Source organism: Myotis brandtii, unplaced genomic scaffold (genome assembly GCF_000412655.1).
Source record: "Myotis brandtii unplaced genomic scaffold, ASM41265v1 scaffold1162, whole genome shotgun sequence".
NCBI lineage: Eukaryota > Metazoa > Chordata > Mammalia > Chiroptera > Vespertilionidae > Myotis > Myotis brandtii.
Window position 1 is genome coordinate 142631 of NW_005354021.1, and position 10749 is coordinate 153379.

Below are 10749 nucleotides of genomic sequence, written 5' to 3' on the forward strand. Positions count from 1 at the left end.
CATGGAGGATGGGCCAAGACCCACCCCTGTGCCCACCGCAGCCTCGCAGCCCACAGTTCCTCTCAAGGTGCATGAATTTGTGCACTGGGTCCCTGGTATAGGTATAATTCATTAAAAATAAAGCCATCCTGAAGAGCCTCTAAAGTTGAGGAGAGGTCATGAGAAAATAAAGGTCAAAACACGGGAACTCTCTCACAAATGTGAGTAGTAAGAGGAAAAAATGGAAAAGTAAGCAGATTTACTACTGAATCTCCTTATACCTATCACTCTGGATTGTGGCTTCTTTTAAATTTCCATCCTAACAGTTGAGTAACAGCACACGTATGTGATCTGTACTTACTTTTGTTTAAAGAGAGACGATTCCTCATCCAAACTCAACTTTTTACGCATGGTCCCCTCAATCTCAGATGCCAGAGATTCCTAAGGAAAAGAGTTTGAGATTCCTATAGTAATTATGTAAGAAGCCTGGTAGGAGAAATGGATTGTTCTTAAATTAATTAACAGAGTCTCCAGAATCCAGTACTTTGGTGTTATAAGAAAATACAGAAGAAAAAAAGAGACATTCTGGAAATGTAACTTTTAAACAAGAACCGATTACTTTTTCAGGAAAGCGGTGGCAAAAACCAATATGATAAATACAAAACATTATATATACAGACACACAAAAATAAAGGGTATAAAAGGCTATACACTAAGTTGTTAATAGTGATTCTGTGGAGGGCAATATTTGATGGCATTTAAGAATTTCTTGCCGAAACCGGTTTGGCTCAGTAGATGGAGCGTCGGCCTGCGGACTGAAGGGTCCCGGGTTCGATTCCGGTCAAGGGCATGTACCTGGGTTGCGTGCACATCCCCAGTGGGAGATGTGCGGGAGGCAGCTGATCGATGTTTCTCTCCCATCGATGTTTCTAGCTCTCTATCTCTCTCCCTTCCTCTCTGTAAAAAATCAATAAAATATATAAAAAAAAAAAGAAGAATTTCTTTTGGCTTCTTTTTCTATATTATAAATACATGTACAGTTTTTATAATATATAAAAGTCATTTAAAGAAAAATAAGCAATGGTAAGTGGGTGTAGTGGGCCTAGGGTAAGGATGACCCGAGGTTAAGTAGCTCTACGGTACACAGACCCAAAACATATTTCCCTGGGGTTCACTTCATATGCACGTTACAATAAATCTGAATGGTCATCTGTTAGAGGAAGGCTAGAATAAATAAGAGTATTAAGGTAGATGTAGATATGCAAATTAAGGCCTAAATCAAAGGACAATCCATGTTATCACTTCTGAAGATGCTTTACATCATTAGAAACTATACCACTTTCAGGACAGTCTAATCTTAAACAAGTTTCCTTAAATACATAACATCTTTCTCAGTTCCTTACCCCAGAAAAAGCTCCATATGATTGGGAATAGAGGAGAGCAGCAGGGCCAGATCTACTACGAAGTTCCTTTATTTCTTCTTGGGATTCATGTAACATTCCTAGACATTCCATATTCCTGTCTTGTAATTCATGTAACTGAAAGAAAGAATGGTAATTAGTGTATTCTATTATATTCTAACTAGAGGCCCAGTGCAAGGATTCGTGCACTGATGGGTTACCTCAGCATGGCCTGTGGGGATCGGGCCAAAACCAACAGTCCAACGCTGCCTGCCATTCCCGCTCATCCGAGCCCTGCTGCGCCTGCTGCAGGCTCGTGCCCAGTCAGTCCCTATCGGGAGAGGTGAGCACCGCTTCTGCAGCAGCACTCACCAGCTGTGAGCCCCGCATCTGGCACCCATCAGTCAGCTGAGCAGTGCTAGAGCTGTGGGAGCACACTGACCACCAGGGGGCAGCTCCTGCGTTGAGCAACTGCCCCCTGGTGGTCAGTGCATGTCATAGCGACCAGTCGATCAGTTGTTCGGTTGCTTAGGCTTTTATAGATATAGATACGACAAGGGGGAGGAAACCTTTGGGATAAGTATTCATTTTATCCAGAGGTCTAAGTTTATGAATATAATTCATTTTGATACAAAGACTCTGGAATAAACTAAGCAAGGAGAATACATATCTACTTCAAACTGCCAGAAGTAGAAGTGTCTTGGCCAGAATTATACATAAACATGATTTCTTAAAAATCTGAAATAGCCCTGACCGGTTTGGCTCAGTGGATAGAGCGTTGGCCTGTGGATTCAAGGGTCCCGGGTTCGATTCCGGTCAGGGGCATGTATCTTGGTTGTGGGCACATCCCCAGTAGGGGGTGTGCAGGAGGCAGCTGATCGATGTTTCTCTCTCATCTATGTTTCTAACTCTCTATCCCTCTCCCTTCCTCTCTGTAAAAAATCAATAAAATATATATTTAAAAAAAATCTGAAATATAGCTGAGAAAACCATAACCGTCAATTCAATATTTAATACTTCATCCCCTTAAAAAAAAACTTATAGAGGAAATATAATAGTCATGTTCAAGTCAGATTTAGCATACTGTTGTATTTTTTAAACATCATTCTGAAGTCTGTAAATGACAAGATTAAGTCTACACAGTATAATATTTGATGTCAGTGTGCTCAATTATCCTAAACAAGTAGTTTCTTCTCCCTTGTTTCAGAACCTTCTTTATTGTTAGATTCACAAGCATGTTAAAAGAGTACATACTTTTCAGAGTGCATTTTAACTTCAAAAATTTCTTCAAGTGTAGTATGTAGACTGTATGTTAGCATCACCAGGGTTGGGAATGCTTATTAAAAATGCAGATTCTAGGCCCTTAGTCTAGACCTACTGACTTAGAAACTTTCAGGGATGGTGCTTGGAATCTCCTCTTAAAACTCAGCCTGCCAGGTGACTCTTGTGCTTGCTAAAGAGCCACTAAATTATATCTAATATATAGTTTTTATGTAGATACCAAGTTAGAGATTTTTGCTATTTCTCCTGACATTTTAAAAACTGTTGGCCCTGACTGGTTTGGCTCAGTGGATAGAGCGTTGGCCTATGGATTCAAGGGTCTCAGGTTCGATTCTGGTCAAGGGCATGTACCTTGGTTGCGGGCACATCTCCAGTAGGGTGTGTGCAGGAGGCAGCTGATCGATATTTCTCTCTCATCAATGTTTCTAACTCTCTATCCCTCTCCCTTCCTCTCTGTAAAAAATCAATAAAATAAAATAAAAAAACTGTTGTGGTAGCTAAGGTAAACTGGTAAAAGGGTCACATATTCCTAAAGAATCTTATAAAAAAGTCAAGGTTTTCCCCATGAATCAATAGGATGTTGCCATGTTATTAGTTTTAGAGAGGTAATTTTTTAGATGCTTTACTTCTTAGCTCTCATCTTGATCCTCTGTTGTTGTTATTTTAAATCTTATTTACAAAGATGAAAGAAGCTAATCCTTCCTCCCCCTCCTGTATCACACAAGATAAAGAAAGATTTCATTACCTCCAATGTCAGTTGTCTTTGGGCATCTTTGGAAGCTTGCAGGTGCAGTCTCAGTTCTTCCTTCTCAATCACATGCTAACAACATATTAAAGAGACATGTGAAGCCTTCCCATATAAAATAGAGGCTACTCTCTTTAAGACATCTTAAGGGCATAGTCTATGTAGAGATCTCTAAAAAGCTCACCTTCCAAAAGCCAAATAAGAGCAATAACATGGGCAAAATACAAAATCCATAAAGGTGTTCAGAGGACAATGAGCAGGAGACAGTAACTCACATCACGCCGTTCTGAGGAAGATCTGACCCATTTTACTGTAACCAACCCCAACATTCTTTTAACATTATTTCTGTAAATGATGACCTGTTAACGAATACATGACCGCAGATAAACAGTCTGCTTGCCTAAGAATTCTAGAAACTAACTTCAGAAGAAGCAGACTCTGACCTTCAGACATTCCAGCTTTGGGAGAATTGCTGACCTTCAACCAGCTATCTGAACAGGCTGTTGGCTTGCTCGGAGAACTCTCAACCCCTTCATTTTGATTGTTCTGTTGTGTGGTTTTTTCTCGTCCTCCTCCCTCCTTACAAAAACCTCTGCCTGTGTCCAATTGTTAAGACAGTCTTGGTGACAGGAGTCCACCATCTTCTCAGGCAGCGGGCTCTTGAATAAACCTACCTTCCTTCTACCAGCCCGTCTCTAGATTATTGGTTTTTGAGCGGCAGGCAGCAGACCTGGGTTCAGTATCATTTTGAGAGAGAAATAGTGACTTGAAAGTAGTTATTCATGCTTCGTGACACAGAGAAGACTAAAACAGTCATCAGTTTACAGCACTTTAAAAGTCATCAGTTTACAGGGACCGTGTTTATTTTGCTTAATCTAGTACTTAGCGCAGTGCATGGTACTAGGTCAGTGCTTAACAAACATCCGTTGAATGAAAGAACGAACTTACCTCTTTAAGTTTGTGCTGAAGATCTACAATTTGAGACAAGAGAGAGGAGATCTCTTCTTGATATCGTATCAGTTCATCACTCTTCCCAGACAATTCCTCAGTCATTTTGGACATCTGAGCATTTGTTTCACCTTAGAAACAAATAAGAATTTTAAAAATTAATAAAATTGAAGGGTAGGGGTTGGCAAACTATGACTGTGCGCCAAATCTTGTTTTGTAACAAGCACTGGACTATCACAAATACAATGTTCTTTAACATAAATTTAAAAAATAAAGATTATTCTGAAATAAAAGCTAACCTTAGGAATTGAATATGAGGCAATGATGACTTGTAAAGGCAAGCTAAAGGTTTTGCTTTAATCTTTTTCATTATGAAGAACAAGCAGGCTGAAAAGATATAGGTGAATTGCATATCTTTGCAAGTGCCAAGACATAATCTCATTTATGTCTTTGAGAACTCTTCAGGAATGTAAATAAACTCCCACAAACAATGAAAATTAAACTTAAGAAGTCTAACACAGGGACATTTCCAGAATGGAACAGTTACAACCTGTTAAACCTACTGATAAAGCTACTGAGATGCTTCTGTAGGAGAGAGACTTTCTGGGATATGTGGCAAACTGAGTAGAGCCTCTAAAACAGGGGTGGGCAAACTTTTTGACTCGAGGGCCACAATGGGTTCTTAAACTGGACCGGAGGGCCGGAACAAAAGCATGGATGGAGTGTTTGTGTGAACTAATATAAATTCAAAGTAAACATCATTACATAAAAGGGTACGGTTTTTTTTTTTTTTTTTTTTTTTAGTTTTATTCATTTCAAACGGGCTGGATCCGGCCCGCGGGCCGTAGTTTGCCCACGGCTGCTCTAAAAGCATTTTTTACAGCCTAGCACTCTTGAATGCATATGAAATAGAACCTGTAGACATCCATTGGGGAAATAAATCTTTATTTCAAATAAAAACTTTGATATCTAAACACAAGTGACAGAACCATGTATCAGTGTCATATAAAACTATTTCTTAATTGACAGAACCCCTATAACATTTCATAGGATGGCCACAAGAAGAAAGGAGACCTGGATCTGAATTCTTTTTTTTTTTTAAATATATTTTTTTTATTGATTTTTTACAGAGAGGAAGGGAGAGGGATAGAGAGTTAGAAACATAGATGAGAGAGAAACATCGATCAGCTGCCTCCTGCACACCCCCTACTGGGGATGTGCCCACAACCAAGGTACATGCCCTTGACTGGAATTGAACCTGGGACCCTTCAGTCCGCAGGCCGACGCTCTATCCACTGAGCCAAACCAGTTAGGGCTGAATATGAATTCTTGGGCAAGTAATCACTTCTTTCTTTTTAAAGTTTAAAAGGTGGGTAATGATAGTGCTGATGGAGAAGATTCAATTTACATTTCTTCTGGTTCTCTAATATTTTGTTACTCTAAGTTACCACATTCTGAGGCCCACAGCCCAAATGAACTGATGTGATGTTACGTTTCTCTTTCAATGTAACAGGCTTTATATTAGTAGAGAAATTAAATACTTTCTCTAGTAAAGCTGATCTTTTCCCAACTAACTTATTTTAAAAACTATTTTAGTTAACATTACATCAAACCAAAATATATTCCTTTATAGACACATAGTTGGCACTTAATAAATTACTCACTGAATGTTAGACCAGGCTCTGCCACTGATCTATCGTTTTCTGACAAATCACATTCTCTACAGGACTATTTTCTCATCAACCAAATAAGAGCTCTGGTTTCTTTCATTCTAACATGCTATAACTGATAGAAATATAGATCTTATTCAATGAAGATGGCAATTGAAACAAAGATATTTCTGAAAAGTATATATGTTATTTTATTTAGAGTTGTACGTTAATGTGATATTCCAAGATCTTCAGTAATTATTTAATAGTGTTTCTTGAGATGTTTCTACTGAAACCTTTGATCTAATTTCTTTCTTTTTTTTAAAATATATTTTATTGATTTTTTACAGAGAGGAAGGGAGAGGGATAGAGGGATAGAGAGTTAGAAACATCGATGAGAGAGAAACATCGATCAGCACACTCCCTACCGGGAATGTGCCCGCAACCAAGGTACATGCCCTTGACCAGAATCGAACCTGGGACCCTTGAGTCCGCAGGCTGACGCTCTATCCACTGAGCCAAACCGGTTAGCGATCTAATTTCTGAGTTGGAGATATCCTACCAAAGAACTGCCCAAAGGCAAACAGAATATGTTAATACTTACGAAGTTCTTTAACACAGTCACTGACAAGCTGTTGCTCCTTCTCTTCATAGCTAATAGTTTCTGTCTTTATGTGACAAGCCTTCAAGAAAAAAAAATAGTGATATCTTCTAATTATTTTACAGTATTAACTAAAAAAAATTCTCATTTGAACATAAAAGTTGATCCTTACAAAGGAAAACAACAACTCATAAACCTTTATCTACCATAAAATAAAGGTACGGAGGATGTTTCAAACATCTCCTTCATTCTCTCTGAGTCTCTGTAAATGCCTCCTCATCCCTCCAGCCCCTCCCCCTGCTCCCATGCATTTCTGCCTGGCTAATCCCTAGCCTCAGCTAAAATATCACTCGCTTAAGTAGGACTTCTCTGATTCCCCCCTCCATCACACAAGCTCACAGAACCTTGTAATTTTCCAACATAAACTCCACAAGGTACATATTCTATGCTGTGGCTTTCTCATCTGTCAACTTGCTATTATCCACTTCTCAGTGGGATCTAAGAAACAAGGGAAGGACAATAAATACGAGCGCCTTGGCTGCACTCCCTAATTAGAATGTCAACAGCAAATCCTTAGTTATGCCACATTTCATCTCAACTCTACCTGGGTTTAAACCTACAACCTTTAAGTTAACGAAACTGGGGACTGGGTTGAATGTACCTTGGACCGAAGAGCCATATTCTCTTCCTCCAGTTCCTTGAGCTTTTCTTGTAGCATGTCCAACTGTAGCAAGCCCTGAGATAAGTTGAAGGACTCATTAAACCGAAGAGGTGTAGAACAGCTGGAATCGGTCTCACTCTCTTCCGAAGCAATGGAGACAATTCGAAGTAACTCATCTTTCTTGGATAGCTCATGCTGCAGTTGATTGACCTGCACAGCAAAAGAGCTAGATTTATAAGATGTCCTTTATTTTGTATTATTTAATATAATATATGTAATATAACTTCTAATTCATTGAGCAATTATTCCTCATCATTAAACAAAATAATGTAATTAGCTGCTAGATTTACTCAGTAAAGTAGCAAGTGCTAAAAAGAAAATAATAAACCTCAGATACTTCCCAAACTATAATTTTACAGCATTAACTCAACAAATATAGCTTTTTCTATACTAGATGAGAAGGAAAGTCAATTTTTACATTCTATATAATAGAAATATAGGAGGAAATTTTTCACAGTTGAAAACAAAACAAAACTGAAGGAACTTCAAACTATAAGAATGGATCCCTACTTTCAAATTCTTATCCTAAAGGTTTGTACTTTTAAGCTGTATAACTCTGCATGATCTCCTAACTTTAGTTCTAGGAAATATATTCAACATAAAGGCTCAAATGTTATTAAATATAATGCATTTATAAAATGTAAGTAAAACTAGATAAAAATAACAAATTACAGAAAACTTGAAATTTAACCATTCAAATTAATAATAAAGCAGTTCTCACTAAAAATATTCACTGCTTAGGAATAAACAAATTTTCAAAATGTCTTTCCCTTTTCCTTTTGTTTGGGTTTTTGACTGAAGATACTTCATTTGGGTATCTATTATTTGGGGCTGAATTTTTTAAAAACTAAAGTTAAAGATGACACACAAAGTTTACACAAAGGGGCGAGGAAAAAAGCATTAGAATTTAAGTACTACATGCACTGAATATAGGCTTGTATATGGACCAAGGCAGACTCACACAAGCACTCCTCTGTACGGTATTTTTCATTTCTCTACTGGTTAGTTCAATGGTTACCAACAAAGTCCACATGTACTGGTGTTATTTATCTACTTATTGTCATCAATTCAGGGACACCCAGGAAAATAAATTCCTCCACAGCCCAAGACCTAAATACTTCACGCTGCAAATACTTGATCAAAGACTTACTTGGTCAAAAGCTTGTCCCAACTGCTCCTCCAGGGCTTCATTCTGCTCAGCCAACACATGATTTCGCTTTAAGAGAGCTTGTCCAATGCGAGCAGCTAGTTCCAGATCACGATCCCTCTGTTAAAATACAAAAACACTTTTCTTTGAGCAACAACATTACATGGTAGTTTAGAGTTTTGCAGTCAATTTTGCTAAATAAACACAAAAAGCAACATTCTAGAAAGTATTTTAACACCCAGATACCAGATAAACACAGGGCCTGGCACACAGGTGATGTTTACACTATGTTGGTCAAATGGATGACCACCACAGTTATAAATGCAAGAGGGCATTTTTTCCCCTGATATCAAGTGAAATTTATTGATTAATCAACCCTATTAATTAGGATCCAGCGACCTAACCTTTACACTTACAACTTTGGGGAATTAGAAAATCAATGCAGTCTTCAAAACTGAGGACAGGGCCTGGCACACAATAAAGGCCCAACAAATGCATCTGTCTATCAAGCATGGTAATGACACAGAATTTGGTATTTAAGACATGAGGATCAGGTTGGTATGCTGAAAAGTGTTATTTAGAGCAAAGCTTATATGCCCTGAGAGCCAGAGGCTTAGAGGAAAGCATAGTCAAGAGCTCTACTGTCAACTGGTGCAAGAATGATGATGTGAAATAAAGTAGGGGATAAAGGACTGGAAGTTTTGAAGTGCAAGGCTCTGTTTAAAGTATAGAAAAAAAGAGAGTCAAAGAAGTTGGTGGTAATGATGTAGGCATGCCTACAGAAAAGCCAAGCAAAGCAAGAGTTATTCTTCCTGGGTACATGGTGATAGTCAGAACACAGAAATCTCATCTACATGGTGGTGGTGAGGACTGTATTCTATAGGATGAAAAACTGTCAATATACATATAACTACCTTATATATGAGTATGGGCTCTGCTTACAGTAATCACTATAAATAAAATTAAGCTTCTGCTCTTTTGCTCCATAATACATGACAACAGGTGGATGGGTTATTTCCAGATTTTCAAGGCCCTGTTATCTCATTGTCAATGTAAGCTAAGTGGCATACACAGAATCATTCTGGGGAGCTGGGGGAGAGGAGAAGGGGTACTTCAAAGAGAAAGACAGTCTTCCATAAGATCAACTGAAACTGAAGTGTAAGGAGACACCTCTATGACTGCCAAGTGGGAAAGGTATACCACACATATTAAAAATGTCATGGACAAAGTGAGCTAAAAAATAGCCCAAACTGAGAGTAAAACTCTGGGAAGATGCTCCAAGCTGCAGGAGTAGATTTGCAAGGGATCTGTCTCTTGAATAGGCAGTTCTGCTCCAGGCTTTTTTTTTAGGACAGGGAGGCCAGCCAGCACCATTGTAATAAAAAGCAAAGCAGACAAACAAAGCCCCTAAACCTTCTATAATTTCATAACAATTAAGTTCAGAAACCACTCTGCTTTGGAATGCCAGATGGTATGCCAGTTGTTCCAACTGTAACAACCTTATAAATTAACCCAAAACAAAGGCATCATCATTTTTCATTTGATATAAAAACTTGATAGATTACAAATGATCTTTAAGTTTTAGTTTTTTGTACTGGCAAAAGAAAAAGATATATTCCTACCTCTGCTAGGAGATGTGTAACCATGTCGATGTCATTGTAAGTTTTGGTCATCTGCTCCACCCTGTCTGTGCCTAGAACTAAGGTAGGATTTAGAAATAGAAGACAATTTTAGCTATTCATAAGAAACAAAAGATGACAACCACAAACCCAAGCTTTTACAAGCCATTTAAGAGAATAAAAATACATGTGAAAAAATGAGGAAGGAGATGTTTCATGTGTTAGACAATCTGTAAATAGATTCATTACAAACAAACATACATCATACAATAAATTAAGAAATTATCAAATGATCACAAGGCAGTCACTTCCTATCTCCTCCTTCCTTGGTAAGATTAGAACTTTGGCCCACTCACACTACAGAAAGTGTACTGGGAGAATGTATTAAATCACCAAATATTTTACATCCTAATCTAAATTGAAGTCACTGAAGGCTAGTTAGTGAGAAGTTATACTGTTACAAAGGAATTCAATTAGAATTCTCTTGTAATTATCTTGAATATCATCACCTATTATTGTGAGTTAATCTCCTATATAATAAAGAGGTAATATGCAAATTAACCCTAACACCCTCACAAGATGGCTGCCTATGACCAGGCCGGCAAGGGGGTTAGTGAGGGATGACCAAACAACTGAACAGCAGGCTGCGTGGGGCAACC

The 10749-nt window shown here is 38.2% G+C and overlaps 1 protein-coding gene across 7 annotated transcripts in view; it reads right to left on the bottom strand.

The window, feature by feature from the left end:
- The window catches only part of TRAK2 (trafficking protein, kinesin binding 2), a 64775-nt gene that overhangs the window by 12679 nt on the left and 41347 nt on the right, over positions 1–10749 (bottom strand). For all 7 annotated transcript variants that reach the window (XM_014528671.1, XM_014528663.1, XM_014528660.1 and 4 more), the window contains 8 exons: positions 10094–10170; positions 8475–8591; positions 7265–7474; positions 6607–6685; positions 4354–4484; positions 3406–3480; positions 1383–1517; positions 341–420 (listed from right to left, as the gene is read on the bottom strand). In XM_014528671.1, coding sequence (XP_014384157.1) covers positions 341–420; positions 1383–1517; positions 3406–3480; positions 4354–4484; positions 6607–6685; positions 7265–7474; positions 8475–8591; positions 10094–10170 — 904 coding nt within the window. The remainder of the gene's footprint in view (positions 1–340; positions 421–1382; positions 1518–3405; positions 3481–4353; positions 4485–6606; positions 6686–7264; positions 7475–8474; positions 8592–10093; positions 10171–10749) is intronic.